Genomic DNA, 18,530 nt, shown 5'->3' with positions numbered 1-18,530 from the left:
ACAGAACAGTGAGGAATAAAAACCAGCATAACCCAGTGCCACAAGGCTCCTAAGCGAAGGTATGGGGGAGGGTTAAGCTACACAAGGGTAGATATATCATAATCAACCAATTTAATCACTGTATAAGAACATAGATCCACAGGAACAATGAATAGACTGAACCAACAACCAAACCCCATATCAATATGGATAACACCAAAAGTGCACAAGCAGTTCAACATTGATTCTGGCATTGTTTTTCATCAGACAAAGGATGAATCATTAGCTATCAATTTCAAATTCCGTAGCCAACCTGAATCTTACCAGTACAAATACAATTTCATTTTCCTTATTTTGTATCGATAACATATAAACATGAACTGTGAATAAAACAACTTCTCAAGCAACAGAAAGCAATATTTAACACATTATGTTTCTATTGCATCTACAAAAGAACACTTTAGGTTAGAGCATTCATACCGGTGAAGAAGTGCAGTGTGTTGATCATCAGATGCATAAAGTTCATAATGTTTGGCAAAAACATTTCCAAGAGACATAACCCAATCTGCATCTTGGATCACATCCAATGATTCTGCAAGAAACTGCAACCCAAGATAAAGAGATGATATCAAAATTTCTTGCTGGAGGATGTTTGGATTTCACATTTAGCACAATGTCTAGGACATCAAAGTGAGTTAAATTAGCTTCACATAACCAGAATTGATATACTGATCAACCATTGTGCTTTTGCTTAGCAACAAAACCAATTTCAGAAACATGTTTGATCGCTTCAGTAGCACTATTATTTTGTAGCTCACAATTACCTAATTCAAGAAATATTCCAGCAGCAAACAAATTAAATGACCCGACCTACTTGAATAAAAACAGCTAATGCGTTCATCAGAAAGTTTGACTCCAAGACAAATACTTCTTACTAATTACAACACATTATACAGTAGAACAAGGGGAGGATAGGATGTTAAACAAGTCAATCACACTCACATTGATTATCATGTCGTCCCAAGTGTCTTGATATGATGGATCCTGTTTCAAGTCTTCTGTATCACTAACATATGCCTTCATCTTTGGAATCTAGAGCTTACCAAATACACACATTAATTACATTTTGATCTATAATAACCATCTTGAAATTCTAAGTTGTAACTAATTCAAAATCACATTTTATGATACACTATATTATAAAATGAAATAAGTATGTGAAGCATTTATTGATTTATCAATAATACATACAGAATTCTACAGGCACATTTGATACAAAATTACAAAACTGCTGTAGACTGTTTGCTTCATCTAAATATTTTTAAGGATCAGAAAGCCTAACAAAACTCCAACTTTTATGATCTCAGTATTTGTATCAATAGATGCACAATCAAGAGACGAAAATGCTAAACCTTCAATAATTATTTGCATGAGTATGACAAGTTTCAATAGTAATGTATAACCGAAAACTTGGGTCAACCTCTAACAAAAGGTAAAGAAATTAGCAAAGAACTAAGATTTCAATCAGATAACATTTTTTTAGCAGAAAAATATTACCTCATCTTGCCAAAACAAATTGATATTTTTTGGAAATAGAGGTGCCAAAAGACATAGGACCTACAAAAAAAATGTAAACTTACATGTCATCCAAGGAAATATGTGCATCTTATAAATAAATAAAAAGAGCCTAGTGATTGACACCATCAGACCAACAAAAAAAAAATCATCATACATATTAAGTAAACTTTAATGAGACATTTTCCCCTATCATCAAACATGCCTCCATCAGGATTATTTTGATTCTAGCTCTCACTCACTAATGGTCTATTTTTTAGTTGGATGTTAACAAGGTTTTTGCTCAATGGCTTCCTTGAAGAAGTTTACATGGCCCAACCTTTTGGGCGTTGAAGCCACTGATACTTCTCTAGTGTGCATGCCTCATAAAGTCATCTATGGTCTCAAACAAGCTCCAAGGGCTTGGTTTGAGAGACTCAAGACCGCTTTACTACAATTTGGCTTTAAAGACAGGAAATATGCCCCTTCTCTGTTCATTTACTACCACAACTTCTGCATTGTTTATTTACGGATGATATAATAATCACAGGCAACTCCTCCGCTCGTTCAGCACCTCATTCACAAGCTGGACTTTGTGATCTCTCAAGCAAACGGGCACTCTTGATTATTTCCTAGGATTGAGGCTTGACCCCAGTGGCCCAATCCAATGGCATTCTTCTCATGGCTCAAACACAATACAGGGACCTCCTTGCCAAAACTAAATGCTTGAAGCAGAAGCTATCTCCTCTCCTATGCTTTCTCGCTGTAAACTCTTGAAACAGGGTGGAATTTACTGTCTGGTCCTTCTTTTTACATGTTAGTTGTTGGTGCTCTTAAGTGTGTCACCATCAGTAGACCAGAGATATGCTTTTCTGTGAATAAAATCTGTCAGTTCATGTCTGTCCCACTTGAATCTCATTGGGTTGCTGTTAAAAGAATCCTTAGACATCTCAAGAGTACTCTACAATGTGGCCTGCAGCATGCTCCAGATGACCCTCATCAACCCTTTTCCATTAGAACCTTCTGTGATGCTGATTGGTAAGCAGAACCCAATCAAGAGATCCACTTCTGAAGCTTCTATCTGCCTTGGTCCGGATTTAGTCTCTTGGTGGTCAAGAAAACAGACTGTGGTAGCCAGATCAAGCATAGAAACTGAAAATTGCAGCCTTGGATCTGCTACTGCTGGCCCTTCTGTGGATTCAGACATTACTTACTGAGCTAGTTGTTCCCCATCACACTCCCGTGGTCTACTGTGATAACCTCAGAGCAGACTGCAGTGAATCTCTCCCACAATCCTATTTTGTCAGAGAAAAGGTTCTAGCTAAGCAACTCTGTGCAGCACATCCCTGGCTTGAATCAGTGGGCTGATCTCTTAACCAAACCCTGTTTCCTACTAGATTTTCATTTCTCAGAAACAAGCTTAAGGTGGTTAAGTTACCTCTAGTCTCTCACCCACCTTGAGCTTGCGAGGGGGTTTGTTAGTCTGCTCCTGCTAGTCACTAGTCAGTTATATAGTCACTGTCAGACAGTTATAATCGGCACCTGTCTCATGATGATCCTCTGGTCTATATATACTTATAACAGAGGCTCATCACTTTTTGTACTTTTCAGATCATTTTTTTTCAGTACTTTTCAGATCATATAAATAAAAAATTTAATCAGAATTCTCTCTCTTACAAATCTTGATTAAACAGAGAAGAGAGAAAAAATGTAGTTCCTGATACCAGTAAGGAAACTATGCAACAAACTTGTAAACATCTTTAAGTTTTAGATGAAAGCTAATAATAGATTAGTAAATCTTAGTATATACAGCATCGCAACATTACAAAACAATTATGCTGAAGGACTCTAGATGTGAAAATACCATGAATAACTCAAAAGGAACAATGTGCAATATTAAAAAATGTAATGTGCTCACTGTCAAAATTTGGGTGGCCAATTGCTCCCTTGCTAGAGGATTGTGCAAAAGCACCAACAATCGGGCAAGAAGTTCCTATATCAAGCATAAATTATTCAACCAGGTGATATGTGCTGAATATGGCAAACGGTGCCTTTTTTTAACAATTGACAGTACAGGTAATTATAAAATTTAAAAAAAAAAAAAAAAAAACCATTAAAGATATCCTACCTCAGCAGATGGTATATCAGGACGGGTTTTACACTCACTCAACATATCATTGCTATATGACCTATGCCGCCACAATTCTGAGATACACCTGCACACCTGTAAAAGTAGTAATGAAGTCTTCTAATTTGTCAATGAAAACTTACTGCAACAATAAAACTTAATTTCACAGTGCATGCATATATATCCTTACAATTTGCAAATCTTACAACATGGATGTATAAAATTAGCCAAGCATCTGAAAATCGAGTTGAAATTCCCTACAGAAGTTTTACTAGTATAGAACTTTTACCGTGGCCACAGCACCAGTGTAGGTCAATGGAATAATCATCCTCAACAGAAAAGGCCAAAGAATATGCTGTAAAATGCAATATCAATTCAAATTTCAAAACAAGTTTTCCGGTAAAATTAGCAAATAGATAATAAAAGAAATAATAGGTCCCACAAAACAAGTGAAATCACTACAAAAATTATCAAAAGGAAAAAAATAAAATTTACCTCCATTTCAGGAATCGTAATAGTTACCAAAAGGAGACCTTTCTCACAAACTGCTCTTAACTCACCAGGAGTAACTGCACCAATTTTCATCTAAGAATAACCAAGAGTTAGGGGATCCATAATTTATAAAATAAAAGCACTACAAAACGGTACAAGAAATATTCCTGTCATTATTCTAGTTTTAAAGTAAAAGAAGAAATTTTATGATAGATGAGAGGAGAGAAATAACAACAAAAATGAACATTGAATTGAAAGGGGGGAAAGAGACTAGAAGACTCAAAACAACAGAGCCTCCCAATCATATCAACATAGGAAACTCTCCCTAAAACACTGAAAAGGAGCAAAGAGAACTGCTATATCCAAGAAAATAACAAATATACACATATTAAGCTCCTAGGTAACACCGTATTTTACTAAAAATTCATGAGAACTCATGGTAATTCAAAGATATGTACTTGCAATTTTTTGCTTTGAGGCAGGTGAAAGAGGGGGTACCTCTATTCTCTTATTTGGTGTGCTCTCAAGATCACTCCGATTTTGATCTGTTATAGCGCAATGGCGTACAAGATATTCAATGAACAACTCTCCAGACGAACCAACCAAATAACAGTGAGAAGCCATAACCACGATTAACTATAAATAAATAAGGAAAGAATGAGAAGCCAAAATATATAGACCTATTAGTGAAAATAACAAATTCTCTTATTTAATATTTAAAAAACAACAAAGACTTACCTCAGAAAGTGCCTTTCGAACACCTAAATTCTGCTCCTCAAGCAAGGACTTTACAGCTTCGACTAGTAGAGGTATTTTACTATGCCAAGCTTCAGACAGCCTTCAAATAAGAATTGTAGGTTAACTTATGCTAGATAATTACGAATAATTTTCATCAGGATTAGAAATGGCAGAAACCTTGGCAAGAGATGCTTCAAAATGCAAAGTGAACCAAAAGTCAATGGTTCTTCCCTCAACCTGCATTTCTGAAAGCAGGAACTATAGTCAGAAGCATAACTTTTATATAGTACAACAAACAGAAAAGAATATTTATTAGAGTAATGTATACTCTAGTCTACATTCTCTAATAATATTGTTCTCCTTGGAAAAAGAATAGACTTTAATAGAAAGAGAGAACCAAGGAATCAAAATACTAACAATGAAATGCCCTCTTCAACTGAACATACTAACAACAATTAAATTTTAAAGGGCAAAATATTTTTTGGTCCCTCAATATTTCAAAATGTTGGTTTAAGTCCCTATAAAAATTGTACACAGTTTTAGTCTCTACATTTTAATAGAAACACATTTTTAATCCCTAATGAGGAATAATAGAAAGTTAGAAACACAATTTTAATCCCTACTGAGGAACTAAAACCACATTGCTTTTGTTAAATGTATGGACTAAAATGTTTTACCAAAAGTGATGTGATTTTAGTCCCTTGTTTAGGGAGTAAAAACACGTGTTTCTACTAAAATTTGGGGACTAAAACCAACATTTTGAAATATTTTGAGGGACCAAAAATATATTTTACCCAATTTTAAATTGAAGAAACAAGATATTACAAAAACTAAGGGTGTGTTTGATTTATGTTCTGTTTTCATTTTCAGTTTACATGCTTTCATTAGTAATCACAAAAAAAAAAACACACTTTTTCACTTCATTTCCTGTATTGAAGAATTTAGAAAATAATGCATCATTTGTGTAATCATTAGCAAAAACATATCAATTGAAAATAAAAACAAACTAAATACACCCTAACTGATGTTTGGTTTGCTTTCAGTCTTCATTTTAGTTGACAAGTTTTAATAATTATAAAAACCCCACACATTGTTTTAATCCTGATTCCTGGTTTCAAATATTTCTTCAATAAATTTTGAAAACAAAATAGGTTTTTTGTAATTATTAACAAAAATATACCAACCAAAAATGAAATTAGAAAGAAAGCAACAAAGAAAACAAAAACAGCATGCCCTGATTTGATTGATTATTTTATGCCTTCATCCAATTTGAAATTTTTATTCAAGCTTCTTCCAGTAATTTAATTAATTTTACCTGATGTTTTATTTGTTGACTTCATCTATCCTCTGCTATTATATTAATCCTCCTTTAATCTTAGTAAAATTTCTTTTTTCATCAACAAGAGGGAAGGAAGAAAAGTTACTGTCAAGAATTGCGACCATACAGAATTACCAACATACTATCAAATGTGCAAGTACTTACATTTACAAGGAACAAAAACAAATCATCTGGATACACCAAGCCAACTGTCAGAAAGCAATGCTGAACCTCATTATACATCTGTCATACATAATTGAACAAATTAAATGTAACTTTTTACTCTGGATAATGGAAAAGGAAAAAGCTCTTCTAAATTGATAGTCTCAAAGTGAGCAAATAAAGGAGCATCAACCCTTAAATCTTAGTAGTTTAAGATTCTGATACACATTAAATTATAGGTACATACACCCTATTGGAAAAAACCTAAATCTCACATTGGCTACAACTAGTGTCAAGATAAAGTATATAAGTGGGAGTCAGCCCTCAACTTACAAACCAAATTATGTACGGTTGAGTTAGGTTCAAATCCACATTCTAGGATGATATCAAAGTCAATTCTAGATCCATTAACGGGCTACCTACCATATTATCCATGCACCAAACCCAAAAGTGTTGAGCATGAGGGGGTGCATTGGGAAAAATGCAAGTCATATATTAGCTATAGATAGTGCCAAGTAAAGTGTATAAGCAGGGGCAACCCACCCCTTACAAGCCAGTTTTTTAGGGTTGAGTTAGATTCTAACCCACATTCTAAGACACCCTTATTCACTTTAGAGATAACCTCACATTAGAAGATCCTTATCCAAAAGAAAATCAAAGGAATAGAAACTACTAGCACAAAGCCAAAGAAAAACCTCCAATGACATCCGCAAAAAACATGAACAAAAGGAACAATTATCATCTCAAAAGACTCTCTAGAGTCCAAACCCTCTTTGCAAGTGTCAAAAAGCAAATCCATGGAGAAACCACAACATCTAATCCTGATAAGTATCCTCTAAAGTGAGCAAGTACGGGTGTATCCACCCACCCTTGATTTTAATATAAAACACATTGTGCTCTTAATCCACTAAAATTTTAAGGGTGGATACACCATTCCTTCCTTACAGGAGTTTTTCCTTCTAACCCATCAGGAAGTCAAAGAAGACAACTCTGTCTTAAAATCAGAGACAAGTTATGCAGGCTATAAATGCTAACATTAAATTCTAGAAAAATATACCAACCCCACAGACAAAGAACATCTCCACAAAATGATAATGACAAATTTCACTTGAACTACCCAGCCACAATCAGCCTTCACATTCATTGCAAAAGGCACCAAAAAAAAGAAAAATTGCACCAATCATTATGCCTCTTATTGGAACTGAACTCCAAGAAACAAAAATAACAAATAGACACTAAAAAGACATGCACCATTAAATTCAAAGAATTAAAAAAATAGAGTTGGTAAAAAAGGAATGAAGCTGGAATTTGCAGCAACAGGTGCTACAGAAGTAATCATACTCAAATAGTTCCAAGTTTCCAACAAATGAAATCGATAGTATTACCTTCAGTCCCACAGGGAAATCTGACTGGTCTTTGCTGTCATTATTGAAAGAAACCACAGGTAGAAGTGTTGATAGAACAAGAGTCAAATCCTGCAACCAATTATTTTATTTAAATTTCTCAAGTGATAAAATTCCAGCAAGATACAGATAAACCAAATGCTTATACAAAGGGGCTGATAGTGTACTTGGTGATGGGCTATTATCTTTACATATGTGTATAAGAGTTGCTGTGTTAGATTGTCTGTTGAGCTGACTCGGTTGCTGAGTCAGAACCTTGTCAGACTTAGTTAGCCAGTTGTCATTCTGTTAGGACAGCTGGAGTCTGTTATAAGTCAGTTAGATCTTAACTGTTAAGCTTGCAACACAAACCTCTTTTTTTATGATTACAGCACAAGCTATCTGGTTGTATATATGTGTGTGTGTGTGTGTGTGTGTTACATTTATCTTTAGATTATCTTGTATTATTATTACATAGAAACTTATGATTCTGATTGATATGTAATTACCTAATAATCAGTAATTGATTGATATGTAATCAATACTGATTATGATTTCTTCATTATAAATAAAGATGAGATGTAGTCATCTATGATAGAGGGTTATCCAAAGAGCACAAGGACCTAGAAACACTTTATGAGTTGAAGGGGCCAATGACAAAATCTAGAGTCAAGCTTCTACAAGAAGAGATGGCCAAGAGGATCAAGGATGGACTACTCCTCAAAGGAACGGAAGGAGAAAATCACAAGGAGTTGAATTGGAGCATGTTGAAGATTGGTGAACAACAAACCTTGGCTTAGCGCACATTATCAGACTTAGCACGAGCTGTCTGGCTTAACCCAATTCCAACCCGAGGAAAAATTGGGCTTAGCGCGAGCTGTCTGGCTTAGCATACACCTTCAGTGGGCTTAGCGCGAGCTGTCTGGCTTAGCGCACACCTTCAGTGGGCTTAGTGCGAGCTGTCTAGCTTAGCGCACACCTTCAGTGGCTTAGCGCGAGTTATCTGGCTTAGCGCAATTCCAAACCTAGGAGAAATTGGGCTTAGCACGAGCTGTCTGGCTTAGCGCACACCTTCAGCGTGAATTTACGAAAATTCCTAATTTTTGTTTATTTGTGTAATGGGCTTGAGCTTGATGTAAATAGGCCTTATTAAAGGCTTAGTTATCCTCTTAAGCTAGTTCTATAAATACTCAGAAACTCTTAATTGTAGGAACTTTTGACATAATTGAAATTAAGTTTGTGCTTAGAGAGAGCTTAGCCTCTTCTTTGGTGTTTGACTGAAAATCAAATTGACTCTTATCAAGAAAGTTATTCCTTTGTAGCGAATCCTCCTTCGGCTTATCGATTCTCCATGGATCCTGGCGTCGTTCTATTCATCTTCTTCATCTTATCCATAATTTCTTGATACCATGGATGTGGAAGAAGGAATTAGAAAAATCAAAGAGAAGAGCATTTACGAAAAACTGGCCTTGATACCATTTTAGGTTTACGAAAAATTGAATAGAAGAGCGTTTACGAAAAACGGGGATGATCAATGTATATAGGCAGAGCATGCAAGAAGTATCCTTTGTCTAGGACCTTCCACTTTATGTCTTTCACTAGTAGGAATTCTTGCATCAAAACAATGTTATTTTATTTTAGAAATTGCAACAAGTGTCATGGCCTATCCAAATTGTACCTGAGGTACCCATCTACTGAGTAATGTTGTTCTACTTTTAAGATCACCACATTACTCAGTAGAACAACAACAAACATTCAACCCAAAACCAGTTACCACTCTTCTTCCATGACCATAAGGAGATACAAGTATCTATGATATTTCAGAACTACATATAAGTGCTTAGCCCAAACAATAACAGAGAGAAAAAAAAAAGTTATTAATCTGTAAGCAACGCATAGATGTTCATAGTACATTCCAAAGTAACATGGCAACCCTCCCATCACTCAAATGAAACGGAAACAAATCAAAGACAAATTTTAAGTTTTGATTGAAGATTACCAAATAACCAGAAGTATGATTAAAAAATCTCAAAATACCACAAAATTTATTAAACAAAATTCTTATCTAAAAAACCAAAAAACTTTTTAAAGAAGAACATTATAGTATTCATTACCTCAAAATCAAGCATAGGAGGGCCACTTTCAGACAGTAAAGAGGCATTTAAAAGATTGTGGAGACTACATGTAGCCAGAAAAGCTATATCTTGGTCCTTTTTATACCTGACAGAAGAAAAGATGAATATGAATCCATTCTATAATACATGTTGATATTATAAGTATCTTTCATATTCTGATCTTATGAGAAAGCACTCATTAAATAAGAATAAAGCACTCATCAAATAACAATAATAGAGAACTACTAAAATATAAAATGCTTTGCACTGATCAATCTTACAAGTCCAATATTGTAGGAATAAGCCTTGGTAGGGCAGTCTTCAATTGTGTTCGTGTTATGAGACCTACCATCTGCCCAAGTGCTTCTACAGAAGCCACGCGAACCTAAAACCAAATAAGTTCACATAAGACAAAGATCAAAAACAATCAGGTAAATATATCATGTAAATGATACATTTATATACTATCAAATGTCAATTCATCTACACAAACAAAATGAGTTCAGAAACTCAATTTATATATACAACTCATACAAGGAAAAGAATAGAGAATCATATAAGCAGTAGAATGTAAAAAAACAAAAATAAAGCAATATAATAGTGACCTTTAAATCTCTTGAAGCTGCCCAAACTCTCAACAAAAGCTCAAAAGCAGAATTTAGAAATGACCTGCACTACATAGAGAATTAGAGATATTTCTCACCTTCAGACAAGAAATAAAGGAAACATGATGTGTTGAATCAGAAAATAAACAAGATTATATATTGATCTCACATGACATCACCATCTTGGGGAAAATGTGAAGGGAAATCTATACTATATTGCCAAGCAGCTTGACACCAACACTTAAATGCTGCAAACAATAACAAATTATGAGTTAAATAGATCAATCAGATTATCCACAGCAATTACACCTTTGAGCAAGGTTAGCCAAAATTCCTCTTCCCCCATTTGCCCCACCATCAAAAAGTGAGATCCCAAATTAAAAGTACAACAAAAAGCAAAAGGATCACAAACTTAGAAAATTGTATATTTTCAAAACAACTTTAAAATATTTCATTGGTTTATGAGCCTTAATATACTGCATTAAAAACTAAATCTAGAGTGAACTTTAAAAAAAAGTACAATGAAAAATTGAAAATAAGATCACCAAATTTGGCATGCTCCAAAACCAAGTCGCCAAGATTGTTCACTTCCAGGCTAAATTAGAAATCTCCAACCACACTTTACCATTCACTCAAAATGTTACCCTATTAATGACACCAATCTTATCTTAAAATGTTTTTCTTGGCCAAGGTCTTTAAAATTTCAGAAACTACAAGATGCACTGCCCTTTAAAGTTTCTAAGATTTTCAAGTTGTTCATCACACACAACTACATTTAATTGATAAGGTTTGCCAGTTTTGCATTTATCAGTATTATGCAATGTCCTATTATGGCATGAAATTTACAAAATAAGTAATTTCCCATGCAATTAAATTTGGCCGGGCATATTACACATAAAGTGCACTTGTCAGCAACTTCAACCAGTTAAAGATAAATCACCAAAAGATATTAAAGATGGAATCACATATTAAACATCCAATCATCCATCAACAAAGTAACAGAAAAATCACCGATTCACCATACCATTTGCAAAAATTGGCCGGTGCATGTCTCGCACATTTCCAAGAATTGGCAAAATTCGTGAAAGTACACCTTTCCAGTGTGGAATGAACTGCAAGGCTGTATCAGATTTATATGGAAGAAAAGCACATCAGTGTTAACCATAGAATGTGATTCCCTAATAAAATTTGACAGCTGAAGCACATAGTATAAATTGATTACTAACGATCAGTAGAAGCAAATTCTGCAAGGATTTGAACCATAGACTGTAATGCTGAATTTGCCCCGGATAAATGAAGATAAATTTCTTCCATCATCTGCAATACCAATTAATTGGAAAGAGAGATTAAAGACATGAGACAAAGAATCCAGCTTAGAATCCAGGAAAACTCGGAGAAGTGCAAAAGAAAGTATATAAAATATAAATAGAAGCCAATGGTACATCCCATGAAAGTAAAATGAGTGGGAGATATTACTTTAGCATGATAGAAAAATATTGTAATAATTCCCAGTTAAAGAGATAAAGTAAAAACTATGGAGTATAGACAACAGCTCATTACTTAGACTTATTTAACAGGTAATAAAAGAGTCTGTACTAGAAGTACTAAAAGTAGATACTCACGAGATCTGGTAAATGTGAGCCTATTGCAACAAGTAGGCTTGTTGCTGCTCGTTGCCAATCAGAATTTAGTTCCTGCAGAGAACAACCAGTGTGAATCCAATAAAGCATGAGCACTAACATACCAAATCTGGTGAAGCCATCATCAGCTGGAATATCCTAAAATGACCATAATATCAAGAAAATAACACACAAGGAAGGATCTAATAATGAGTACAATAGACTTACTGTCATTTCAAATAGAGGAATGGTGAGGTAGAACAATAAGCCTAGAGTACTCCTCAAATTAGTGTTTCAAATACTCTATGAGAAAAAGAAAATCTCAATGTTGTATAATTATGTGAGACTAAATGTTGATACTGATGGTTTATTAATAAACCCAACACAAACTGTAATAGTGTCTTTCATTGTTTATAGTATTTATTGGTAAAAAATTATTGTCATCATGGCTATTACAAAATAGCTTCGCCATAGAGATTCAATAATTAAATATCCAAATTCATGTTTTAGAAAGTAAAGTTATTGCACAGTGTCAAACCAAGGTAGTTGAATCGGGATAAAAATCGTGAATCGAACGGATCATTTTACGAATCACAAATCAAATAGTATCGTGAATCTTACGAGTCATGATCAGTAATAAAACATAGCATATGCAAACTAAAAGACATAGTAAAGCACATATTCATGATCAATAACTAAAAAAATAACTCTTAAGAGCATGAGATGCATGAGTTTAGTTAAAATTTGTTATAAGAATAATATTAAAATTTATAAACATTCTGCTATTAAATTTATTATATATTAGTATATAGTATATTAATTTAATATTTGTATTTGAAAAACTATAACAGATTTTACTATGTTTTATAATAGAATTTATGGTAAAAGATATTAAACAGTAATTGAAATAAAAACAACTATAATATCAATTAAAAAAATTGTTTGATACTATATAAGTATACAATACTTAAATATCATGTTAAACATTAAAACTGGCAGTCCAAAGTCATAGTTGAAACACGGTGTGTCTAGCAACTAAAACACAGTCCAAAGTAGCTGAAATATTAAAAAAAAAAAAGTATATGTATACACACACACTGTCGTTTGGGGTTAGGTCCGTTAGGCTTGTGAATCAGATCGTCTCTTTTCTTTGACCCACAAGATGCAAGCACAGCCATGAGTGGAACAGCAATTAGAACTGAAGTGCAATGTGATTTGGCCACTCTGGTCGCCATTTCCTTCAACTTTGGTGGCGAAAAGCACCACTCCAGCCAGGCATGACAGCCGTTGGAAGAGCAACAGACAGGGTGTTGCCACTCCTTCTGAGGCCTAACAGAACCTACACAAGAATCATGCAATTCTTCTCCAGATCACGATTCTTGCGATTCAAGTCCGATTCATGGTGCAATACAGGCACAAAAACGATTTGTTCAACAATTCATAACACCAGCTTCATGACTCGTATTGTACGAATTGTATCACAAATTGTAGATACCAACTACCATGCATCAAACCTCATACAGTTAGGAACACAAAGTCAAGTTGCTCAATCCTGCATATTAGTTTGCATACCCACATAAACCAAATGATCAAACAATCCAAGATTTCCAACAAACCTGCCAGATTAGTCAAACTCTCATAGTTGAAAGTATCATACAACTTACAACTTCTCTTTAGCTTCTTCCTCGTTAGATTCTGAGTCCTAACAGCAATTATTTGGTTTCTCACTGAGTCAAAAACACAAGCTAGGCCACCGTAGGCCTAACTATAAACCATTTTCTTTGATAAACATGTTTTTTAATGTCTTGAGCACCACCAACCACCTATAAGGTTCAAAACTTAGCCCCAGAACAAATGAGCACTCCTTTGTCCTCAATTATGTTAATCCAACTATATACTAACAAACTTTTCAAGTTCAAAGTGACATAAATCCAGCATATTCACCGAGACTATATGTTAATCATCTGGCCATGACTAGCATGTGTAAGTCTAAAACCATCAATACTATGCCCAGCATGTAACCCACCTTTTTTTTCTTATTCAGTAACTTCCAATTTCAATTTTGTCACCCTATATCTTCCTTCTGTCTTCTTCATCCAAATCTTCTTTCATATCAGACTTGCATGCCTTCAATTCCCAGCAAATTATTTGCCCATGTGAAAAATGAAAGGGGGAGAGGCTGCCAAATAATGTGCTACTAAAATTTGGACAGCTAAATTTCAAACCTTGAATCACTAATAGCACATATTAGCTCAATCATCTGTTAGATGAAGACCCAAGAATGGTTCTTATATCTGCAAAAACTATATGTAAAATAGCTTCAAAACCCATCCCCATGAATCAGAGAGGTTAATGTTTAAGGAAAATATCCTTTGAATTCAAATCAACATCAACAAATAATCATGATCACCTTAATCTTCCTTACCTCTTCTCCAGCAGAGAACAATGAAACAAAATCAACTCAAGCGTGAAGGTAACATCAATTATCAAACCTTCTAATATGTGCTATTAGTGTTTGGATCTTAATTTGACCATTTTTGTTGCAACATCATAGACACCATCCAGATGTAGAGTGTTCGCAATTGGGGGACATATCCCGTAAAATTCCAGGATTAATATGTGCCAATTTTATGGAACAAATCTGCCTTCTTAGTGTCTTTATGATGCCCAGCCTATGGACTTTTAGGACATTCCTTTGCTATATGCAGCAGGTTTGCTGATCAGTGCTATGTTGATGTAATTTAGCTTCTGTTTTTTTATTTATTTATTTACTTCCCATTTATTCAACGTAGCAAGCTGTTTTTGGTCCTTCTTTCTTAACTTCTTATGTTCTGTGTTGTTAAAATTCTCTATCAAAAAGTGGGAAAATGCCATTGAAAGGTAATCCTCATTTTTGGTAAAAGAAAACAAAAACTAAACTATCTTCCATCATTGCGAGCCCTCAGACTTGACAGAATTTTTCCTCTTCACCACGAGGCATCTCCATTCTATAATTAATTTGAGTAGTTGTAAGTTGTAAACTTATTCCTATTAAACTTATAATGAATTTGTCGGTGAATTGTAGTCATTATTATAACTACTACCGCTGCTAGCTACTCAGTCCTGCAAGAAAACAGAAAGCAAAGCACCTTAGACGATATCAACTCAGCTGTAGCAATCTTAGCGAGCTTCGCCATGAAAGCAGAATCAACGTCTTTTTTGTCGAGAGCTCGAACTCCAAACGCCATCACTTGGAAAACTCCAGCCATGTTCCCGAACCGCTGAAACACCACGGGAGAAAAATAAATAAACGAATGAATGAGCAAAAAACCTAAACGAAAAGCGAGAGAGGCAGAGAGTAAGCGCACCCGACGTCCACCGCGCGAAACGACGGCGCAGCAATCGAGAACGAGAAGAGGATTCCTGAAAAGAACACGCGATGACCGGTGAGGCTTTGAAGAACGAAGCAGGGAAAGGAAAGCAGCGAGGAGAGAGAGGTAATTACAGTGCGGCAATGTCCTTGAGAGAGGACATGGAGGCTTCTCTGACGGAGGAAGTGTCATCGGCGAGCAAGGAGAGGAGAACCTGCACGGCTTCTGCGAGAAAGAGATTGATTCGTTGATTGAGATCAGAAGAAGACGAATTGAATTGGAGAAATAGATTACTATGGAATGTTCAAAGAAGAAGAAGAAGAAGAAGAAGGAGAAGGTACCGGATGCGGGAATTGAGGTTGAGGAAGCCATGGAAATGGAAGGTGCGAGAATCGGAGAGGCGAGAGCAACATAAATAGAGAGAGAGGTGGTGAAGTGTGGTGCGTCTTCACGCCGGGGACACACAGACACGCTGCGCTGGCCGCTGGTTATGTGTTGCCTTGCACTAAATAAATAAATAAAGGAAAATTAGCCAAATTTGTAGATAAAAGTGTGAGTTGCTGAAAAATTAGTCTTGATAGATTAAAAAAAATAATAATAATAATTTTTGAATAAGTAAAAGGTGGAATAAATTACTTCTGCGGATATTTTGATGACAAATTTGTCACTTGTAATTTAATATTAAATTAATCTTAAAAAATATAATTTATTTTTGAATTAATTTTTAAAATTATAATTTAATAATTAAATGATCTCATAAATTTAATAATTAAATTATTTTTTACACTTTTTATGTATTTAAATATTAAATTTATATTTTTTATTTTTTAGCAACGCATTACACTTTTTGAGAATAAATTTAATTATTTATTCATAAATAAATACTTACTCCTGTTCATTTTGATGGTTCTTGTGAATTATTAAATGTTGTTTTTATCACTTTTTCCGTGGGGGGGAATTATTTGTAATGAAAAGTTATTATCTATTCCTGCTTTGAGCGGAAATAGTCAATAACCTTCTTAGCTAATATTTACTTGTATGATCCTCATGCATATGGATTTTGGTACCTGTAGTATCTTTTCTAATATATTTTTTTCCCCACATAAAAACAAAAAAACTTACTCTTTTTCACATTTAACTATGGGTTCCGTCTCATCAAGGATCAACAAGAAAACATTTCGTGAACAAATTTATTAGAGCTTAGGTTGCACGCATTCTCTTCCACAAAAAAAAAATTAAATTTCATTCTCCATGTAAAAAAGTGTAGTGTTAACAATTGAAAATTATTTATAATTTATAGCATAGTAATAACTTTTAAGATAATTATGATAAATATTAATAATTTTTTGTTACTATATTATAAGTGGGAAGCTTTCACATATAGTATGTTTGATTTTGTGCTGCACTTTGCTTCACAAGAAATTTATATTTTGTTCCTAAGTTAAGTTATATTTATTAGTTTTCAGTTTTTTTTTTTTATCTAGGTCACAGGACTCTAACTTAGAACCAAATATATAATAATTTTGATCATAAATAATAAATATTTCTACTAAATATCTAGCTAGTCATTTTTAATAAAGTAATGTTGAGTCATTCACAAATTGCCCAAAAATAAAGCCATTCAAAAATTTGTTATATGTTGAGTCTATAAAATCTAACTTAACACATTTATATAATCGAGTGAGAAACTAAACTTAAGTATGGTTTAAACAATTAAATTTAACCAAACGTTTAATGTATTTAATTTAAATAAATCACGAATAGATTAACCACATCACCTAATCCCACAAACACCTCCATTTTGTACACTTAAAAATTTGTCCCGTATTAACACCAATGTTTTATAGGATCTAAGGACTTGTAGAGGGAGCAGTGATATTTTATCTACAAGTATTCTTCATGATTTCAAAATTATCTTACTTGTTCCTTCCTTTCCCTCTAAGACTATTACGGGATGCCCTAATAATCTCGCTCGGGAATCCTTTGCTGGGACAGTAAGACCATAACACAAGGCAGGTCACATAGCTAAGGAAACAAAAAAAAGGTAAACACAAATTATAGATTAATTTTGATAAATAAAAATTTATTATATTGCTATCTGATGATATAATCAAGGCTTAAATACTTTTTTTAACTACAATTTAGTATTTTTTTTCATTTCTATTCTTGTAAAAAAATTTGTTTTAGTCATTTATAAAATGCATTTGTTTTATTTTTCGTCTTTAGAGCGTTTTTAATAATACTTTGAATAATAAAAAAAAGTGTCTTGAACAATGAAAAAAATACAATATAAAGAGTTTTAAGGATAAAAAATAAAATAAACATATTTTACAAAAATTAAAACGGAAAAAAATAATTAAAAGAACAAAAATAAAAATGCTAATTAGATGGAAAAAAAATATTTAAGCCTATAATTAATATAATATTATTCAATAAGTCTACCCATACATAAAATGTCAAAATAATTAAATAAAGTGATTAACGTATCATTGTATAATAATGAGATTTTGAATTTGCTTCTTCGGTCTAAAGTGATGTCAAGATTTTCTCCACAAACAGTATTTCATGCTCCCTTTCGTCTTTTACTTATTCATTCCATTCTTTTGGCTGATTCAATTTCCTGGTTTTCATTTGGTTTTTTCATCATGTTGGTATTAGAAACTTTATTGTAAGTTTCTGCCAAATTGAATAAGACGCACATATGAGACTGGATTTTAGGCAAATCACTTGCAACACTGACTGCTGTGAATCACCAATAATACAGATCTAAGTGGTTGGGTAGTCACGTTGGCTTCAACATCGATAGATAATGTTTCCCTGACAAGTTCACTTTTTTCAATCTTCAACAAAATTTCTATCAAACATATTATAAACTGCATTTGGATTTTCAAGCATGGTACAATAATGAACCTCTCAACGGATGCTTCCAAATCAGAATGTTCCAATTACACCCCATAATAGCTTTTGAATTTAGTTTTTGGCCACATGTTTCGAATTGGTGGTTTAATAATTAACGTGCATTGCATAAAATGATCATTAAGGTTTGACAAATATTGCCTAAAGATAAAAAAAAAAATCCAAACTAAACA

General features: G+C 33.8%; 1 protein-coding gene across 4 annotated transcripts in view; it reads right to left on the bottom strand.

The window, feature by feature from the left end:
* The window catches only part of LOC100800961 (protein SHOOT GRAVITROPISM 6), a 36,109-nt gene extending 20,173 nt beyond the window's left edge, over positions 1-15,936 (bottom strand). For 2 of the 4 annotated variants that reach the window (XR_001386544.3, XM_006604530.4), the window contains exons 1-23: positions 15,783-15,936; positions 15,576-15,666; positions 15,439-15,493; positions 15,220-15,351; positions 12,095-12,166; positions 11,699-11,789; positions 11,497-11,592; positions 10,642-10,720; positions 10,473-10,536; positions 10,149-10,252; positions 9,868-9,973; positions 7,757-7,846; positions 6,375-6,452; positions 5,069-5,136; positions 4,892-4,991; positions 4,652-4,789; positions 4,157-4,246; positions 3,951-4,016; positions 3,662-3,757; positions 3,452-3,526; positions 1,537-1,596; positions 982-1,071; positions 460-581 (exon numbers count right to left, since the gene is read on the bottom strand). Coding sequence is in view for 3 of the 4 variants with exons in the window: in XM_006604530.4 (XP_006604593.1) it covers positions 460-581; positions 982-1,071; positions 1,537-1,596; positions 3,452-3,526; positions 3,662-3,757; positions 3,951-4,016; positions 4,157-4,246; positions 4,652-4,789; positions 4,892-4,991; positions 5,069-5,136; positions 6,375-6,452; positions 7,757-7,846; positions 9,868-9,973; positions 10,149-10,252; positions 10,473-10,536; positions 10,642-10,720; positions 11,497-11,592; positions 11,699-11,789; positions 12,095-12,166; positions 15,220-15,351; positions 15,439-15,493; positions 15,576-15,666; positions 15,783-15,813 (1,994 nt within the window). In the remaining variant the exon portion in view is untranslated. Of the gene's footprint in view, positions 1-459; positions 582-981; positions 1,072-1,536; positions 1,597-3,451; positions 3,527-3,661; positions 3,758-3,950; positions 4,017-4,156; positions 4,247-4,651; positions 4,790-4,891; positions 4,992-5,068; positions 5,137-6,374; positions 6,453-7,756; positions 7,847-9,867; positions 9,974-10,148; positions 10,253-10,472; positions 10,542-10,641; positions 10,721-11,496; positions 11,593-11,698; positions 11,790-12,094; positions 12,167-13,187; positions 15,162-15,219; positions 15,352-15,438; positions 15,494-15,575; positions 15,667-15,782 lie in introns of those variants that run through there. The other 2 variants (XM_006604531.4, XM_014771749.2) reach the window with 2 other exon arrangements.
* Between the last annotated feature and the right edge of the window lie 2,594 nt (positions 15,937-18,530).

The sequence above is a fragment of the Glycine max genome, chromosome 19 (genome assembly GCF_000004515.6).
Source record: "Glycine max cultivar Williams 82 chromosome 19, Glycine_max_v4.0, whole genome shotgun sequence".
NCBI classification, from domain to species: Eukaryota; Viridiplantae; Streptophyta; class Magnoliopsida; order Fabales; family Fabaceae; genus Glycine; species Glycine max.
Note: the sequence above shows the minus strand (reverse complement) of the source record. Positions and strands in the feature narration are given on the sequence as shown.